At 38.7% G+C, this 20,634-nt stretch overlaps 3 protein-coding genes across 4 annotated transcripts; 2 read left to right on the plus strand and 1 right to left on the minus strand.

The window, feature by feature from the left end:
• Positions 1–443: 443 nt before the first annotated feature.
• Positions 444–8,574, minus strand: LOC126599430 (G patch domain-containing protein TGH). The gene is made up of 16 exons (XM_050265805.1): positions 8,277–8,574; positions 7,671–7,761; positions 7,476–7,570; positions 6,744–6,847; positions 6,254–6,315; positions 6,072–6,146; positions 5,650–5,801; positions 4,993–5,068; positions 4,803–4,889; positions 3,936–4,013; positions 3,415–3,562; positions 2,812–3,301; positions 2,309–2,593; positions 2,084–2,212; positions 1,716–1,934; positions 444–1,627 (listed from the first exon to the last, which is right to left on the minus strand). The coding sequence occupies exons 1-16, from the start codon at positions 8,409–8,411 to the stop codon at positions 881–883; spliced, it is 2,973 nt and encodes a 990-aa protein (XP_050121762.1). The 5' UTR covers positions 8,412–8,574; the 3' UTR covers positions 444–880.
• Positions 8,575–10,278: 1,704 nt separating this feature from the next.
• On the plus strand, positions 10,279–12,951 carry LOC126599444 (protein Dr1 homolog). 2 transcript variants are annotated; one of them, XM_050265821.1, is made up of 6 exons: positions 10,279–10,483; positions 10,571–10,665; positions 11,374–11,463; positions 11,692–11,786; positions 12,157–12,225; positions 12,510–12,951. In XM_050265821.1, the coding sequence occupies exons 2-6, from the start codon at positions 10,611–10,613 to the stop codon at positions 12,669–12,671; spliced, it is 471 nt and encodes a 156-aa protein (XP_050121778.1). In that variant the 5' UTR covers positions 10,279–10,483; positions 10,571–10,610; the 3' UTR covers positions 12,672–12,951. The 2 variants fall into 2 exon arrangements, with proteins under 2 accessions (XP_050121778.1, XP_050121777.1); XM_050265820.1 differs by having other exon boundaries at positions 10,280–10,483; positions 10,604–10,665.
• A 1,161-nt stretch (positions 12,952–14,112) lies between these two features.
• LOC126599437 (protein MIZU-KUSSEI 1-like) lies at positions 14,113–15,470 on the plus strand. The gene has a single exon (XM_050265813.1). The coding sequence runs from the start codon at positions 14,250–14,252 to the stop codon at positions 15,111–15,113; it is 864 nt and encodes a 287-aa protein (XP_050121770.1). The 5' UTR covers positions 14,113–14,249; the 3' UTR covers positions 15,114–15,470.
• The last annotated feature ends 5,164 nt before the right edge of the window (positions 15,471–20,634 follow it).

Raw genomic sequence — 20,634 nt, forward strand, 5'->3', positions numbered from 1 at the left:
ATATAATATACGACAAAGTCTTTTTCCTTTTCTCTTTCATTGAGAGATTTCTACTTTGCCAAAAGTAAGAAGATTCTATAATGTAATCGACTAAAATATCTTCAGTTCTTTATCTCATCCGTAATGTCAGCATTTGATGAGTAGGACAGAGAAATAAAAACAGAATTTTAACGAAAAACTTTATATAATGTTTATTTTAACAAAAAATTATATTTTTACATAAAAAAATCAATCACAATACTATTAATTTTATCATTAACGTTAAAACTCTAAATTTTTAAATCTTTTTCGTTAGTTTACCTAAATAAGAACTGCGTATCGAGTTAAAGTGAGATTGAGATAGGGATATAACCGTCCACGAATCTTGTTTCTTTACACCTTGTTTTATTTTGCTAAGGATATACCAACTTTTTCATTCTCTGGTTCATGGGCGAGCGTTCGAGTCGTGGAAATTTCTAATTTTGCAAATATACCCACTAACCGTACATATATTACCTCAAAGACAAGGAAAGGGATCATCTCCGAATCCCTTCCTCCTAATTCATCCAATCAGGAAATCCGTGTCATTGAAAATTAATCCAACGACTGAAGTTATTATAACTTTTAAAGTGGGTCTCTATTTGTAACTGTGGAATCAAATTTTAATGATACGGATTCTGACTGGGTGTATTATGACACAACATTACTTCCACCCAACATTACATCCAAAGTAATGTTTCAAACTCTTACGCATACAAGATGAATCCTGCTCTCCAAGAACAATCTAATTTCAATTAGAAGTTTCGAAAGGCGAGCGCCGTCGGAACATGGGCTGTCATACGGCCGTCATTCCATAACTTGTGCAAATAGTTCCACTGTTTAAGGAAGTAGTACGTCGCGTTCAATCTCGCCTTCTGTGCTTGTCTCTCCTGGATTCTGAACGTTCCTTCTCAGGGGAGTCTCTGCTTCGACGTTTATGATGCTTCGAGCGTTTTCTGCTACTACTGCTCTTTTCTCGAGAGGATCCTTTCTTCTTAACTTTGGACCTAGAACGGTGGCGGTCCTGATGATCGCTGGATGAATCGCTATCTGAATCACCGTGTCTGTGCCGATGTCCCCTAGAGCGCCTTCTGCTCCTTTCATCTTCTGATGGTGAACTGCTGCTCACATTGTGGTGCCGGCTTGAGGGTGTTTTGTCCTTCCTATCATCTTGATGTGCTTTCCGAAAAATAATCTTGTCAAACTGATTTCCCAAAGCACCCATCTCTGCGTTTTTGCCATTGCTTCTCGCTGAATTACCCGTCAAGTTACCATTAAAAGGTTCAGCATTGTCACGCGGAGCCTCCTGAGAAATTTCTGGTCTGCGCGGAATCTCATGGGTGGAAGGCGGCTTATTATCAACTGGCAGGATACTGGAAGATCCTGAACCAGCTCCTTTGGGAGGCGAAGAAGTCCTGGCTTTGTTCGTTGATGAGGGCAGCTCAGGGGGAACCTCTAGGCCTAGTTCTTTTCCTAAGGATTCCAAAAAGTCGCCTGCGATCAAACGGTTTAATGTTGTATTGGCTGCTTCAACCTTCTTCTCTGGATTACCCACCCCGTTGGAAACAGAGGTATCCTCATCATCGTCCTCGTCATCAGAAAATATAGCCTGCACACAAATGAAGATTAATATTAGGCATGTGTTACGTCTAGCATGTGCATGTAAAAACAAATCACTGAATTTGTGTTTAAAGCACCTTGTAAAGGTCAACTGGCTTCTCGACGTTTTCAACTTCAACCTCAACTGCGCTTTCCTCGTCAACTACATCTTTGCTTATTCCTTGGGCATTAGATTGAACAACAGGGATGTAGTCACTCTTTACAATTACAGTTTCTTCTGCTTTTGTGTCTTTTCCAGAATCTGATGTAAAAATCAGAGTTTCCATTTTGCTCTTCATCCGGGGTGCTGGTGGTGGCTGCATGTGACAGTATCATATGTTTAAGGTATGGTGTTAAGAAAAATGTAGAGAGAGAGAGAGAGAGAGAGAGAGAGAGAGAGAGAGAGAGAGAGAGAGAGAGAGAGAGAGAGAGAGCAGGAGTTAAAGAGAAGAGTATTCAACTGCACCTTCCCCATGAAAGGATCAATGAGATCAAAACGTTTGCATAAAATAGGTGAAGGACGCCACTGATATTCTGTGCGTTTTATGCGAACTTCCTTTTTTATAGAATTTTCAGTTTGAGTGTCTTTGGCTTGCTGTTTTCAAAAATTAAGAACCAATTAATTATTTATATAAAGAATAACAATACATGTTTACAAAACCAAAATCTGAAAAACACCAGCAAAACGTACCGCTGATCCCCCAGAAGTAAACTGCATGGCTCCAGCAGATAAAAAATCCATGAACTGTGATGTGGAGAGTTTGCTTTCTTTACTCCACTTCCCTTTCTGTATTGCATCAGCTGCAGCCTCAAAGTCTAATCTCTCACGAGCACGAACTGCTTCTGACATATGACTAGCTCCACCAGACTCAGTAGATCGAAGTCCTCCTTGGTATTTCTCCTTGAGAAACCGCTCAAACCTTTCTTGCTTTGCAGGATCATCGTTGAAGGGTTTTGCAACTTCCAGCATCTCACCCTACATTCAACACATAAAACAAAGTGAGAAAATCTAAAACTTTCCTTGAGCAACACAAACAGCCCAGTTCTTTCATTCATTCATTCATAAAAATATGAAAAACTATTGGTAGCTAAGGCAATGCTTAAGTAAACCAAGGACATTACAATCTAGATTCGCAAACAACTTGCATACATAAACATTTGAGAAAGCAGACAAGCAAGATGTATTGTACTCACATCTAATGCAGGTTTAGTAAATGTATCTGAAAGGTTGTACTGAAGCTGAATGGCCTCTTCAGAAGCAACAGATGAACTTGACTCTTTGGAGCTTCGTTCCAAAGGCCTTTCCCCTAAAAATTTTCCACGGCTCTCTGCTGTCATCTTCTGCTTTCGTGGAGACAATTTACCATCCAATATCTCCTTGGTGTGATTGCCTTGCTTCTGCCGCTCCTCCCACAGTTTCCTTGCATAATAATCATGGCCATTCCCTCCAACTAGAAAACTAAACAAGGGATTTGACTGATTTTTCTCTCTAGAGAGATCCTCAAATAATTTACCACATCGAGCTACTAAAGTTGCGACCCCGTCAATTAAGAGTTTCAGATTATTATCCTCTGGAGGAGAGACTTCTGTGGGACCAGGATCTCCAAGCTTGCAGCCACTATCAAGAGACCCAGAAAATTTATGGTTGGGTACAAAATCTTTTGGTACTACAGGAGGATCAAATCTGGAACAAATCCCAGAGTAATAGTTAGTGTTTATGTATTCAGAAATGAACAAGCGGAAGAATCACTCTTTTCTGCATACTCACATGCATATAAAACTAAAACCTCTGATTACCTCTCATGTTGGTAGTCCGAATTAGATGCAAGTCTAAATCCAGAGAGACCACCTGGTTCCTTTCGAACGGACTTTTGCTTGCTATCCATGATTGATCTTGAAGGCTCATCATCAATATCTTCAACATAAGTTTCCTCAAAGCCATAACCTGAACGAAAAGTACAATTGCAAGAACTTGAGCATTATAACGAATAATATTTCAACAAAAAGGTAATCTGGTTAGCCCAAAATGAATCTGACTAACAGGTCTAATCACTATTGAACCATACCCCTTTACCCAGTAAATCACAAGCTGTAAGATATATCACGCAAAATGAAGAAAAATAATGCAACGGAGCAATCTGTGGTCCGAATAAAGCGGAAGGGAAAGCTTAGATTAAATAAATCACATCTTCAGTAGTTTCTCCCAGAAAACATAGTAGGAAAAGACCAGCACCAAAAACACAAAGTGATTCTATGCAATGACTCTATAATAACTATAATTACTGCAAAGATTGATTATTTGTTACAATAACACTAACCAGAATTATAAACATCCTCATCTTCAGCATCAAGTTCTTCAAGTGCTCCAATTCCAAAACCAGGAGCAACCTTTCCTGCTGATGAATAACAAGATAAATCAATCATAAGTTGAGAAACCAATCCGTGCAATCAAATAAAAGCAATAAGAGGACAAAACCTATGAAGAACGGATACCGTTATGGCAACGATACAATACGACATGGCAATATAACAAATTATTAAAAACTAGGATACTCTTCGGCATGGACACGACAATTTAAATTATATATTAACATTTAGTAATTGTTATCATTACTATTGAAAGTATCTATTACTAACTTATAAGATACAAGAAAAGCATATTATAGATAATTTATGGTATATTTACAAGATATATAGGAGACCAAACAAATTGGAAAGGAATTGCATTTAATTTTTTTTAACCTTTACACGTATGGTTGTGGTTGGGCTGAGTGGCAGTGGCCACTAACTGAGTACGACACATGAAACTGAAACTGTAGCGTTTAGATGTGTGAAAATAAAGAGGATTATCAGATGCTACCGTCTTCTTCCTCACGATATTCAACAGATCTGTGGATCTGCAATTGCGCAGGAAGGCTATAATTCAATCCTTCTCAGCCTGATACGTATCCGAAAATTTGGATAACTGTATCCCAAATGTTGGATACCCTTATCCATTAGTCAAAAGACATATCAGTTCACCCGATACGTATTGGAGGCATATCTGAGAGTATCGGTCGCGCATCGTATCCAATTAAGTATGGGAAGGGGATACGCGACCAAGTTGCCATGAAAATGCTTCTTAGGATAGAACCCTATAGTATAACACCAAAAGGAATGCTTTTCATCCGGATCATAAATCTTACACTTGAAGCCAAAAAGATTATTGTCCATTGAACGGGCACTTCTATATCCAATACCCCTATTCTCAGAGAGGCGTGATCTCTTTTTCTCTGAATATAAAAAATAAAAAAATAGTAGTTAGGATGCATTAGATTGCTCGTAATCACAGAAATATGACCCAGTTTTCTGTAAAAAGAAAAGAAAATCACTTACCTCTGAACTCAGGAGCATGCTTATAAGGATCAAAACCTAATCCGTGAAAGTCCTGCTTTGGGTAGAGAACATAAACCTGAAGGAAATATGTAAGGCACAGAGAGAATCCAACGAAATAAAATGAAATTTTAATCTCATGTTGAAAGAGGTCATTTTTGTAAAAAATTGAATTTGATAAAAGATATAGAATTTCTTCAGTCACTACAGACTCCAAATTGGTGAGACGCAATGGCAATGCTAAGCAATCACTGGAAACCCAGAAGTACAATTAAGTTATATTAGCAAACGGATCCATGGAATAATTTAAGTATTCAGTGGCTGTTGCTCCTCAAAAGGAGGCTCCACAAGCTAGGAAATATTACAAATCATAATGATCAAAGAAAATGTTCTCAAGAACTCTTCGAGAAAAAGTGTACTGCCTAGAAAAAGAAATTTGAAATACCTCAACAACAACAACAGCAAAGCCTTTTCCCACTAAGTGGGGTCGGCTAAAAATTTGAAATACCTAAATAATAATTTTTACAAGCTCCAAAACTCTGACTCAACTTATGAATTAAACAAATACACAATAGAATTATCCATTACGGTCCAAATACTGAATCAAGAAATAAAAGAAAACCAAATGAATGACTGACATAAAAAAGAAAATTTACTTACAGGTGTGCTTTGAGAAGATTGAACATCATCACTAGCAGGCAGCTCAATATGATCCTCCATTTCGCCATGAACAGGCTCAGAGTCAGCAAGCTGTGCTTTTGCATCACTGGAAGAAAATGCTAAAAATGCTTTTCGCGCTTCCCTTCGAGCATCTGTACAAAGGACATGAAAATGTTTAAGACTGTAAGCAATGAAAGAAAGACCTTAACCAATAGAAATCAGATGAAACTGTATGTGTTCTGGTAGTCCCGCACATGCTATATGAATTCTAGGTATGCCAAATCTAAATTTATAGCAAAGAACCCCATACTAATGTTCTAAGTTCCATGTCATAAAATAAATAAATAATACATTCACATCAACCAAACCGATACGAGAATAGTTGATTTCAGAACAATTTTGAATTTGCAAGCCATATATACCGTATGATGAATCGGTATGTGAATCCTTGATTGAACGACCATGGCGCCATCCCATCTTCAGCAGCAACTTCACACCTAATCAAAAACAGCAAACGGGTATAAAGAGATGTGCAACTAATAATTAAAAAAATTAAAAAAAAAACTCTTTGAACAATCACCAACCCAAATTTACTGGAACAAACCTATAGAATCTGTGGCTGGAAGAACTAATTCATCAGGAACTGGTCCGGGAATAGCTGATGGCCTAAAATACATGACAAACAAGATATCAACAAGTTAGAAAACAATGCATGACACTATTTTCAAGGACTGGATTTTAAGAAAAATCTGTCACGGTCATTAACATATAAAAAAGAAAATCTATGTTAAATATGATAATTAATCTTATTCATTTAACCAGAAAAATCATTTTTAAAATGCTATCATTCTACTCTCACCATAAATTTCCAAGAGAAAGTGGGATTAACACTTCAAACAACCTTATACCTGAAGAATTTAATTTTGTTCAGCAATGGTATGAAAGCATTACAACTCTCTAGAACCTAAAGGTTAGGGTACAGTGTACAACAAGGGGTAGTATTCAGAACCTTATCATTTTCATCCAAATGACTAACTTGTATTATCAACTTGGTTATTGATTAAACTAGAACTGCAATTGACCAACACCCTAACCTTTTCTGTTGTTCCTTCTCAGCTTGTTTACGAGCAAGTTCAGCAGCTGTAGATCCAAATGTATCAAACTGCATAGACGTCCCCAAAGATTGGCCTTCAAGTTCCTAAATGTTAAAAAGAAGAATCAGAAAACTGATTTAATTCTAAAGTAAAATCATTGGCAGTAGTCCTCATCATCTAGAAGAACTCAACAACATAAGTATATTACTCATTTTTCAAGAGCTAGAGAACAGTCAACATTAAGGTCGTACTCAGTGCACAAGGCTCCCGCTTTACGCAGGGTCTGGGAGAGGTGAATGTCGGCTAGCCTTACCCCCATTTATGGAGAGGCTGCTCCCAAGTCTCGAACCCGAGACCTACCTCTCATGGGCGAAGGCACTTGCCATCGCACCAAGTGCGACCTCTAGAGAACAGTCAACATTAGAAAATTAAAAAAAAAAAAACTCTATTTGCTACTTTTAATCTATTTTTTGCTAGATGAGAATTTTCACATAATTGAAACTAACCATTGGAAAAGGTTGTATGGTTTTCCAACCAATAGGTTTTCACTCCCTTCGTTGTAAAGTTTATATTAGATAACTACAATAACCAAACATGAAATAAGCATAAACATACATAGTTTACCAATTCTATAAGGCGATGATTCCAACATTGACATTTTGTAACGTATTCCAAAAGTTGAAGAATATAAATGAAATAGGTGTAATAGGTTAAAGCCAAGATCAAACTTACAGCTCTTTCATCTTCATCTAAAAAGTTCATAATGTCCTGCCGCTTGACTTCAGCTCTGTTCTTCCGCGATGACACAAAGGTCTGCGGTGTCCACCCTGCACGTTTGTTTCAGATGGCTTAAACCATTAGCTACCCTCAAACATTCTTAAGAAAAGGAATCACACATTTCTAGTTCAAAGGAAAGCAAGAAGATACCTTCTTTTGAGCCGACCGTATTGTAATAGCCGGCTGAAAACCCTCCACTAAATGCACCATGAAATCTCCTTCTCCCTTCTTCATCTCTAACCTGGAGACATAAAAGTCAACCGAAAAGCGAACCCAGACCGTTCATTTAAACATCAATCAGTGAGCAGAACTATTGAAAATTAATTAAAGCTTTAATGCGATGCATAATAAAGTTTGTCTGATAAAGATAGCAAAACCGGCATCCCACATTAATCACTCAGCATAATTCCGCTATACAAGTTTCGCCAACTATCAACTTCAATGTTAAAATTCCAAAATGGAAATCAACCCATTTCAATATGCACCCTGTTCACCCAAACCAAGTCCACATTTTCAAATTCCTTTTCAAACTTTCTCATCAACCAAACACATTACTACAACTACTAATTGCAAAATCTCTCCGATCACATTTCCCTATAAACCCAATCCTCCAATTACATACAACTTCTAAGCTCAACACAACTGACATTAAAACTCAATTACCACACTCCACTACATAACATTGAAATTTCTCCATTGTTTCAACTTTCTCGAGCTTTCTCCGGAACCAAACAAAAGATAAGAAAAAACGCATACCTCTTGCTTCCAAGGAACGAGAGTACGCAAGTTACCGGAGGCCTCGGCAACGGACTTCTTCTTGCGACTGGTGAAATCTTCCTCCCGCTCAATCGGTGTTCCGTAGAACACGAAATCGTCTTGGTCTGAAGCCATTGCTTGATTAACTTCTTAATATCTTGAAGATTAAGAAGAAGCTGGGTAATCAAAATTAATTGAGGATTAGGGTTTCGTCGAGAGTGATTGCTGCAGGGCGAGCCGGCGCGGCAAAGCCCTCCTTCGAGCAGAGAGAGGAGGGAGGAGAGCGAGAGGTCGAAGAAGCCAGAGAACGTAGTCGTTAACTTGTACTATTGGACCGGAAAAAAAAATGTAATTTGGGTTGGGTTGTTGGGTTGAATGGGCTCGGCAGTCGACCCACTAGTGTGGATCCGACCACTTTGGGCTGCCTACCCAGATTAATTTGGTCTGGGCTGACATGACAAAATAAAATTAAAGGGAAAGCCCACTACGAAGTCAAAAAATATTTAGTTGTTTCCAACATTTTTTTGGGTTGAAAAAAGATGTTTTATTAATTACCCTAAATTATTGACCAAAAAATAATTACCCTAAATTAGATTGCAAAGATGAGTTAATTTTAATTGTACTCAACCAAAAGCATCTCTAGGTGTCACTCAGTACTACGGTCTAGTTGTATTTTTCTTCACTTAAAAGTGAGAGGTCTTAAATTCAAATCTCGTAGATGATGAATTCAATACTAAATTCGATTGCCCGCTGTGTGATTAAGCTGAATTTTTTCTTTCTGTTTTTTTTTGGAAACTAACTTTTTATTTCTTAGTCTATAAGATAATCTTCAATCATGGACTAAATGCCAAATTCCCCCTATCCCCCCCCCCCCAAATCCAACCAACCCAACCCAAATCTTTGGGCTAAAAGCTAAAAGCCAAATTCCTTCCAAAATTTAGCCCAGGATTCGATGTGGGCCTCACCGAAACGAGTGAAATCCGGCATTTGTGCGTCAATCCCCCCCCCACCCACTCGCCTGGCGCGTGACCCTTCAAACAGACAAGGCCCCACCCATGTGGGCTTGTCGGCCACCTTTCCCAGGCGCCTCAATGGCTACTTTGATCTGACCATCGCGATCAACAAGCCGTTGGTTGATCCAACGACCTAGATTCAATTTTGTTTTTGTTTTTTATATTTATATATTTATTGAATCCAAAGGTTGAGATCGAATATAATCAAATCTAATGGTAAAAAAAAAGATCTAACAACCCAAATTTAAATCCAACGACTAAAATAATTAAAAAATTATTTAACTCAAAATTCACCCAAAAACTCTATAAATACCTATGTATTTGTTCAAAAATCCACACAAAACTCACTTTTCTCCTACAATTCTTCCAATTTTTCTTTCTACCATTTCTTCCCATTTCCAAATTTTGTGTTTATACATCTCTATCATGATTTTCATATTCTTCCATAGTGTTTCATGAGTTTCATATATGGATTTAGTGATTTTTCAATATTTATCGGAATTTAAATATTTTTAGATTAAAATGTTCATAAAATCAATTTACGATAGTCTACATATTTATTTATTTCCAAACGCGCCAAAAGTCCTTTGGCTCTATTTCCATGTAAGATGAAGGGATGAAAATCAATCAATCATGTTCGTTTATTGTACATTATGTGATCAGTTTTTATTAAATATTATTTATATTTAATTATAAATTTAAAATTTAAAATAATTTATAACTGTACGATATACCATAAACGAACTCGATTGATTGATATTCCGAATATCCACAAAGAAGATAAGGAGAGGATGATATTCCGAAGCTGAGAGAGAAGACCCTTTCACTAACAAAACCAATCCAAAAAACCTCCACGCGTCCCCACCCCGCGTGCGCAGCACCCGCCAAGCGCTCACCCCGCGAAACACACGGACGTCGAAAACTCCTCAACGACGCGCGTGGTGGACTCGTAAATCAACGCGCTTTTGGGGGAGAATTGTTTCGTTTGCCCTAATCGCCTGCGAGCGAGATCTGGCTCTCTTATCCTGAAGAACTCAACCCCTTTCCCCTGATAAATCCATATATTCAACACCATGTACCCCTTCCGAATCTTGATCTTCCTGCAACTCGGATCTTCGTCGATCGGTTGATTCATTCGTCGTCTACGTGGTCAGATTCGCGCTCGCTCGCTCTCCGATTCAACTCGGTTATCAGGTGAGTCATCTCGGTTCTGCTGGAATTTTTAGATCTGTGATATTTTTTTCCGTCTTGTATTTTTCCGGTGAATTTTTGAATATGTAGGTGCTGATTTTTGGGGGCTTACGGTGTGCGCAGGTCCAGGATGGATCCGATGGACATCGTCGGGAAGTCAAAGGAAGATGCTTCGCTTCCGAAAGGTAGATTCGTAATTTTTGTATATTTTTTCTTTTAATTTTTGAGATTATTGTTGTTACGTTTATCGATTTCATGATTTTTTTTTTGTTAATTTCGTGTAATTATCTTTGGATTTTGTAATTGAATGATTTCGACAACATTAGTGCCCTAGGATTTGGGGCTTTGCTGTTGTTCTTTATTTTGAACTAATTGCTTACCTAATTGATTGGTTAAAGATTGATTGAAAATAGTGATGGACTAAATCTTGTATATTGAATTAAAAGTTTCAAGAAATTGATTCCTCGGATATGAAATAGCGGGTAGGACTGTATAAACAAATAAATCAGAATAAGAACTCCTAAAAATAACTTTCATTTGGACGGAAATAGGTATGCATGATTTGCTTGCTGGTTAGGGGCCTCGAATTTGCTTGTGAAGGGCTGCTTCCTGCATGTGATTAGAACAGTCATTAGGTCTAATTCGTGTTTTCTTGTGTTGAGGCAAAGCCTTTACCGGGTGTGGCAAATTATTTGTGCGATTACTTGTCTGGTCCTATGTAGTATGTCCTTACAATCATTTATCTGTCTCACTTGGTCATATTTGTCTATACTTTTATCATCTCTCTTTGTGGCTCCTCATGGTTTCTTTATGTTCTTGAATCACCGGTAGGGGCTTCTTATACACGATATTGCCACCGTATGTGTAACTTATGATTTAGTATTCATTTTCAGCAACCATGACCAAAATCATTAAAGAGATGCTGCCGCCAGATGTACGTGTCGCAAGAGATGCTCAAGATCTTTTGATTGAGTGTTGTGTAGGTGAGAATATCTAAATAGTTTATGTTTTACATTTATACATTAATTCAAAATTGCTTTAGTTTTGCTACTGCTAATGCATCTATCTTTGTTTCTTGATCTCTGTATAGATTAAACCCTTATCCGTTTTGGGCAATAGCATGTTCTGCACATCAAACCTTGTAGTTAAGGGTTTAGGGTTTAGTTTTGATACTGCTAAACCATTCATGACTTGCGTTATTGCGTTTGCAGAGTTTATAAATCTCATCTCCTCAGAGTCGAATGAAGTTTGTGGCAGAGAGGAGAAAAGAACAATAGCTCCTGAGCATGTACTCAAGGCTTTACAGGTTTGTGAACAACCCATTTGAACGTGTTTTCAGTTCTATAAATTTGATTCTTTGCGGTTCTCATTTGTTTTCCTAGTTTGTTGTTGTCCACGGCGCATCTGTACTTTCATATTGTGGTATATTAATATATCTATCAGTCTATGCGTACGATGTATATACGTACTTGTAGGCATTATCTATGTGTAGTTCATACTTTTATCATGATAGTTATTGTCACATTCACCTACGTGGATCCTCGAACGAGATGAATATTGGTGCAATAAGCTTAAATCGTTACCCCTATTTTGTGATGAAGAAAAATTATTTTCGTATACTTTGTGAGGTGCTTACAACAGCTGCATTGTGACATTTTTTCTCTTCTGTGTATCAGGTTCTTGGGTTTAGCGAGTACATTGAGGAAGTTTATTCAGCGTATGAACAACACAAACTGGAGACTATGGTGAGTGTTCATGATGCCTTCTATGTTCATACAACTTATGTGAAACTGAAGTTGTTATAACTTAAAACAAGACATCAGTTATTCAGCAGAACGTTGAGAGTTAGGGATTGATCCCTTGTGCAGCTGGGTTTAACCGGCAGTACCTCTATCTCTATACACGCACATGTACACTCCCGCACTTGCAACTAGTCAACTAGTTCACATATCTATAAATTGTCAGTCAGTCGTGAAGTTGCAACATAAAACATAAAACTATAGGCTGATGCAAGTGGAATTCCTTGCAGCATGACCTATCAAAAAGTGTCAAATGGGGGAACGGAGTGGAGATGACAGAGGAAGAAGCCTTGGCTGAGCAGCAGAGGATGTTTGCCGAGGCACGTGCCAGAATGAATGGTGGAGCCACCGCACCCAAGCAACCAGACCCCGAACAAAGTTTAGAGAGCTAACTTTAGGACCTTTTATTTTTCGTGAACCGTAGGCAAGTATCCTCGACTTATCCATTTGTGCTTCTCTTATATGTACAAAAGAAAGAAGAAGAAAAAAACCCATTCAGTAGTGAGTGAGCTGGCCTATGTCCGTATGCACACGAAGTTGTATTTTCTTTATGGATCCTTGTCTATAAGTTCATGTAACTAGTAAGAGTTTGTACGACTCCTGGTGCCGCAACTGTATGTAATTATTTGGCTTTGTTTAGTCATTAGTTTGGAAAAAAGTTGTGTTCTTTTAGCGTTGTTTCTCGATAGAGACTGCGTTTACGGGGTTACTCTGTTGCATTTGTGTTTTCTTTTTCCTTTCACAAAACATCCAACGGGATGCAGCAACTTACGAAGGAAAGTTCCTTAAGGGTTTTCTTACGCTTTCAGATCATCCTGCGGACTGTTCCGTTAGGTCACAAACGGATGCATTTTTCGTCGAAAAATCATTCCTCATAAAACTCTTACAGCACCAACCGATGTGGTAAGGCCACATTGAGAGGCTTACAAATAGATTCTGGTCGTTGAGGAAAGTGATGCTTCAATGTTTCAATGTTTCAATGGAAGAATACTGGTTTTTGGGTCCCCACAAACAGTGAAGCGTCAGTTCGCAGGTAGGTGAAGTGTAGACTCTGCACCCAACATAGCCCGTGAGATATCAGTGTTCTAATGAGAACCCCCAACAAACAACGCCACCACCGCCTGGTGCACCTCTCAACTAGAAGTGGACATGGGCATGGGTGTGGTCCATGGTGAGAAAATTACCGATCACACACAACGACAATGTTTCAAACCAGTCACGCACTGTCGTCTAAAACAAATTGTGATGGTATTCAAAGTCAATGACACACCGCAATACGTTTTGAACTTCTTGCAAGACAATGTGTGTGATTAGTTTGAAATACTGTCACAGTGACGTCCCTAAGGTAGATATGTCTCTCATAGTATTGGTATGGTACACAAACCAATCAATCAATTGAACGAAACACAACGTGAACATTAACTATCTCACATGATAACGATTGGTTTGGAATATCAGCATGATAATGTGCCCCGTTACATGAAAGTTCTTCCCCTGAGTGTGTTGAGACTTGTGACTTGTGGTGATGTCTGGTGGGAATAGTGATGGCTTTGGGTTTGTTTGGGCTATGGTTGCCATCTCTTCGCTGTTTTGGGGATTTCAAGTCAAAAGAGTCAGTCAAGCAACATCCATCTTCCCCTCCCTCTCCTCTCTACCCCACCAGAAAGTGAAATAACAAGCACATTGTCTCCTCAGATTCCTTTCTTTTCTATTTTTCAAATCTCCCTCTCTCTCTCTCTCTCTCTCTCTCATTCAGTTGGTGGGTCAGGCTGTGTTTCTTTTGTCAGGATTCTCTTTGGCTACAACAAAGGGCTAGAAACAAAGAATTAATGAAATGAAATCCCCCCAAATATCAATAAAAGTGAAGGAAGAGACCAGAATCCCCACTCTCTATCTCTCTCCTCTCTATCTCTCTCTACCCACCAAACCATCTTTAAGGACTCCCCTCTTCCCACTGATTGCTTTCTCATATGAAAGCAGTGAGCATGGCAAGGAGCTTGCAGGACTCCTCCTCCAAGAGACACTTCCTCTGGACAAACAAAGTTGGCAACGAAGAAGAAGAAGAGAATGATGTTGATAATGTAGTTCTTCCGAGCCTCAAATCCTCCTCCGCGTCGAAAGCAAAATCCGACGAGGAGGAGAAGAAACAAGAGCATGATCATCATCAAAAACAACAGCATGGTCATGAGGCTCATCAACTTCCCAGGAGGAAACTGCAAGCGGCTGCAGTTTCCAGGCTGCGGTCTGTTCTTACCACATTTGGTAAGAACCGATCTAGCCTACCACTCGGGCTGGGACCCCGAGTGGTAGGCACTCTTTTCGGCTCCAGGCGTGGCCACGTACATTTTGCACTCCAGAGAGACCCTAGCTCACATCCGGCCTTCTTGATCGAGCTTGCAACGCCGATCAGCGGGTTGGTTAAAGAAATGGCGTCCGGCCTCGTCAGAATTGCGTTGGAGTGTGACAAGGATCACAAAGAAGATCTTCAAAAGAAGAAAGATCAGAAATCTCTGAGGCTGCTGGAAGAGCCAGTGTGGAGAACTTTTTGCAACGGTAAGAAATATGGTTTTGCTAGCAAAAGAGAATGTGGGGCCAAGGAGTGGAAGGTGTTGAAAGCTGTGGAGCCCATTTCGATGGGGGCTGGTGTGCTGCCGCCGTCTGCGGCGGTGGAAGGGAATGAAGCTGAAGCCGGGTCCGAATCCGACGGCGAACTCATGTACATGAGGGCCAAGTTTGAGAGAATTGTTGGGTCTAGAGACTCTGAGGCCTTCTACATGATGAACCCTGATAGCAATGGAGCTCCTGAGCTCAGTATCTACTTGCTCCGAGTCTAATAAACCCGAAAAGCTGCACGAATTCGCGTCTCCGCCGCTCGAATTTCCGATACGTACTTCAGTTTTAGCTTTGATCAATCTGGAAATTGGAATGTGGAAGTGTAGCTAGTTCTCTGCAAGCAGTTTTTATTTTTTGTTTTAAATTTATTTTGTTTTTGGTATATTTGGAGAAAATGTTTAGTGGGGTTTATTGTATTTTTCATATTTTGTTTAGTTTAGGTGGTGGGGGGAAATACAATATAACATGATGGGGTAGGTGTGGAGGGTATATGTATAGCTTTTTCCAATCCTTAATGAAGTTAATGATGAGACAAGGATGCTAATGCTTTAATCATCATTCATGATTTTCCTCTTTAATTTGCATTTTTTTTGTTAAGTAAACTATTTTAATCGATTGATTTGATTACTCTACGATCTAAATGGAGGATTCTTTCCTCTCTAAATATCTTCTCTTCTCCCATTCTCGCTCACTTTCCTCTGTCTTTCTCTCACTATAAAGAAGCCAACACAAGATATTGATGTGACTCAATCGTGAACATTCAAATATGAAGAGATTAGAGGAGAGGGAAAATGGAAGAGGAGATAAGTTGGACTCGATCTGAAGTTCTCTTGAAGCTGACTATCATTAAAACCATTCAACCACCAGCATATTCTTTTGAGAATGAGGTGTGCTATCTACACATTTTTTTTTACTTCTCATGTACTCTTTGTTAATTTATGTTCGATGATCTTCTTCAATTCATTTGATATGACGGCTGAAAACTAAAAAGATGTGAAAGAAGTAAAAAGAGAGTGTGTGGATATCATACTCCTTTGAGAATATCTCCATTAATCACTGTTCAATAAAATTAAACTAATTTTGTAGCGAATGCATTGGCTTCTAAAGGTCATACTACGTATATTTCCTTGTATTAATGTTTACCTCTATAAATCTATGGGGGAGAAATTTGAATTTAAGTTGCATGAGGGACGAGCACATTGTCTTAACCTACAATTACCTAATTAACCTCAAATTAATGCTAATTTTTCTCTCGCTAATTTAAAAAGGAGGCCAAACCCCTATAAAAGGAACCACATTTTATTTTTCTCCTTTTCCTCCAATCTGCATAAACAAAAATATTTTAGGTAATTATGAAAAACGTATGAGATCACAGACTGCTTAAACTTTAGTACTCAAATCATAAGAAGGCTGCAAATGATGCATAGCAACCAAAAGAAAATAATTAAGGATGAGCAAGTTCCTACCTTTGACATGGACTAACTATATCTTGACACGTGTTCATGTGTTTGAATTTTTTTATTTTAATAAATCCAGATTATGAGTTTGAGCATGATTAGAAGTTTCTATAAATTAGGGCTTTTTTTTTTTAGTACCATCAATTTTTTTACACTAGAGGAAAGGAGAGTTTGACTAAGCCACACAATGAGCAGCCTAATTTGGTATTGAATTCGCCATCCACGAGATTCGAACCTAATACCTCTCACTTCTACGAGAAAAGGAATATCACCAGAATGTATTACTGAATAACAGAGCTTCTTTGTTATTTGATTTTTCATTTTAAAAGAATGAACACATGTTAAGACATGATTGGTTCATATCAAATGGAGGAACTAGCTCATCCCCTCAAAGAGGAGAAATTTTTCAATATGCCCGAAACACAGAACGATACACCACATGTTATTACACAATTACATATAAGTTTTTATTTCAAGTATCCATCCGATTATATAATAACATATGGCGTTTTGCCGAATCTGCTCCATTGTCCAAGCACGCTGAAAAATCTCTCCTCGAAAGAACACAAGTATTATCCAATAACTAATGATGCAATTTTTCTCTTTATTTGCTGTGGGATATCTTCAATGATATGTTAGTGTCTAATTTTTTGGTATACTATTTAATTTCCTTTCCCTGTTTAGCTTGGATCCTTGAGCAGTAAAGTTCTTTTTCACACACAATCTTCCCATAAGATTTAGGCATTTGGTCCAAAAGTATAGGCTAATTCCAATTTCCAATCATTGCTTTTGATTATATAATTTTGTGTGACAAATGATCCCCAAGATAAAATTTTACCAAAGTAATCATAGAAGTCATCAAAAGCAAAAACAAACATTTAAAAGAGAAAAAAAAAAAATTCCAAATCCAATTCCTGACAGCAGAATTTTGGCTTTTCTTATGATTGACTGCTTTTGTTTTTCTTGTTTAATATCTTTTTTTTTCCCTTGAATTTAATCTTGTTGACTGCTTTTCCAGTTTGGCATTTGATTCCCTGCTGAATTTAAATCATCCTTGTTACATTGTCCCCAGTAATGTGACCTTTTATGGTACACCGCATCAACTGTGGATACTTGCTGTGTCCGTATACGGCAGCGTACTTAAAAAAAGACGAGATTCGAGAGGAACTCATATGAGTGTGTTGGTGTATACGGCCTAGGCGGATTTAAGAATTTATAGTGGAATGAATGGGGCAAGTACGCCAACATGCCTTAGTTTGAAAGCTTTCAAGCATGCCTTCTTTTTTCTTTCTTCTCTCTTTACAACTGCGCAATGAAAAGAGTGGGGAGAGAGCCCTTTGGCTCTAAGCTTTCAAAATGGTATGTGTTTACATCTCGACTAAAGCGGAAAATAATTTTTGCACATAATTTCTGCATTCTTTGTACTCCTCTATTTGTTTGGTCATTAAATTAAACAAATCAAATGAGATCACGGCGCAAAACATAAAAAAGAGCGCTGAAATCATTTCCCGGATCAAAACCTATTCCTCCTTCAGAGGATAAGGGTTATCTTGTCACGGAAACCGAGGGTCGTTTTGATCATCCAGTCATCATTCTTTCAAAGGATGCAAAAGTTGGTGGCTGGACCTAAAGTTGTCTAGGCTAGGCCATTGCTTTATACAATTATTATTCCAATAAATACGACCTAAGCTCTTTAGCACTCAGCACCTGCAATAATATTAAATGAAACCCAGAAAAAGAAACTTGCATATTCACACATATGGAGGAAACATCTTTGTAAAGTAAGAGTAAGGTCACGGCCCCAACTTTCACAAAACGGGAGTGAGAGCCTTGTTAGTTTGATGTCGGTCCTTTTTTTCATATACACACAGTACAACATTTAATTGAATTCATTTCTATAGGGTCATTGTACAATTTTGCGTGTTGCCCACAGCTGCATTACTGTATGCATTTGTAGGCTGTGTTGAATGAGCATTGTACGATGACTGTGAAGTAGGAGAAGGTCTTCAATGCGATGGGAAGCTGGTATCTCAAACCAATCACACACTGCTTTGTTGAAAAGTTAAAATGGATGGTCTTGAATTGACTTGGGATATCTCAACAAATCATTAGCGCCGCCGTTGTAGATAAGTATGTCGTTTAGTATGTAGAAAGCAAATGAGAAACATTGATCACATGCAGAATGTTAGAAAGCATAATGATATATACATGATTTTAAACTATATATTTCTTTTCGGAAATTCTTGGTAGCACGTTAAGAAAATTGTCATGCGCGCTGCTCTTACTGTAACTTATTCCGTATCTCTTTTTATATTTGATCAATGCATGATGACTTATTTTCGAGGGAGGAGGATTCTCTCCCCTCCTATTTTTGTTCCCTCCCATCCCTTCCTTGTTACTAACACCTGTATATTGCAAGTCCAAGGCCTACGCTCTGATGAGTTTACTAAAGAGAAACAAATCTTCTTCTGTAAGATTGTTTTTCATTGACTGAATAAACAATTACATGGATGTACATATATATAGCCTTTTGGCTCTTTACATTTATACCCTTAGCTTCCTTAACTAAACTTGTACAATCCTAACTAACCACAACTAATAGCAAAACTAACTACATTTAGTTTTTCCAAACTATTTATCATTAACAGAAATGGATGATGTATCATCTGTCCTAATACACCCCCTCAAGCGAGAGGAGGAATCAGAAGTGATGCCAAGAGGAAGCTTGGAACACAAGTAGCGGAATCTGGTTTTGGACAAGGACTTGGTGTGTAGATCAGCCAATTGATCAGCACTGCACACAAACTGCACTTTAAGCAGATGAGCTAAAACCAGTTCTCTAATGTAGTGGTAGTCAATCTCGACATGCTTAGTGCGAGCATGGAATACAGGATTTGAAGCTAAGGAAATGGCGGAGATGTTATCACACCACAGAGTAGGCAGTGTAGGAATAGAACAGTGAAGGTCACGAAGGATTTTGCAGACCCAAGTGAGTTCTGCAGCAGTGTGAGCCAGAGACCGATATTCGGCTTCTGTAGAAGAACGAGCAACAGTGCTTTGTTTCTTTGCACTCCAGCTGATGAGATTAGAGCCAAGAAAAACACAATAACCAGTAGTCGACCGCCGATCAAATGTGCAGCCTGCCCAATCAGCATCTGAGTAGGCAGAGAGAGCAACAGAACCTTTGGTAAACCACAGTCCTTGGGAAAAAGAACCTTTGAGAAAACGGAGGACTCTTTTAGCGGCCTGAAAGTGTTGATCACGCGGAGCATGCATGAATTGACATAACTGATTAACAGCAAAAGCAATGTCCGGTCTAGTCCAGGTGAGGTATTGAAGACCTCCAACAAGAGACCGATATTCAGTCGGATTGGAGAGAAGTGACCCACTGTGATCCAGTTTTTGAGAGCCAAGAGGTGTGCAGCAAGGCTTTGCACCCTCCATATTTGTCCGCTGTAGAAGATCAAGTAAATATTTCGTTTGATGAAGAAAGATCCCGTGGGAAGACCTCTGAACTTCCAACCCCAAAAAATAGTGTAAAGGACCAAGATCCTTCACCGGAAATCTGTCACTTAGCTGCTGAATAAACTGATGACAGAGAATGGAGTTAGGCCCAGTGACAAGAATGTCATCCACATACACAAGAACTATAACCAACTGAGGACCAGGCAATACAAATAAAGATGCATCAGAGGAGGATTGGGTGAAACCAAGAGCATGTAATGCTTGAAACAGTTTATCAAACCAAGCGCGAGGCGCTTGTTTGAGGCCATACAACGATTTTCTGAGCTTGCATACATGATCTGGAAGGAGAGGATCAATGAAACCAGGGGGTTGTTGCATGTAAACAACCTCTTTTAAGTCACCATGAAGAAATGCGTTGCTAATATCTAATTGATTTAAGAACCAATTGTGTTGAACAGCAAGAGTAAGCAGAATTCGAATGGTAACCGGTTTAGCAACTGGACTAAAAGTTTCTTGGAAATCAATTCCCTCTTGCTGATGAAAGCCCTTGGCCACTAGCCGGGCTTTGTATCGATCAACAGTACCATCAGCCTTTGTCTTGACACGAAACACCCACTTGCAGCCGACGACATTTTGAGTGGAATGAGAAGGAACTAGAGACCAAGTCCCTGTAGATAGTAATGCATTATATTCATCCTGCATAGCAGCCCTCCAGTGAGCATACTTAGACGCTTGTAAATAGGTGCTTGGAACAAAATCAAGAGGAACTGGGAGTGGATGTTTAGTTGCTGCATAAGCCTTAGGTTTGTAAATTCCTGCC

Source organism: Malus sylvestris, chromosome 14 (assembly GCF_916048215.2).
Source record: "Malus sylvestris chromosome 14, drMalSylv7.2, whole genome shotgun sequence".
Classification (NCBI taxonomy): Eukaryota; Viridiplantae; Streptophyta; class Magnoliopsida; order Rosales; family Rosaceae; genus Malus; species Malus sylvestris.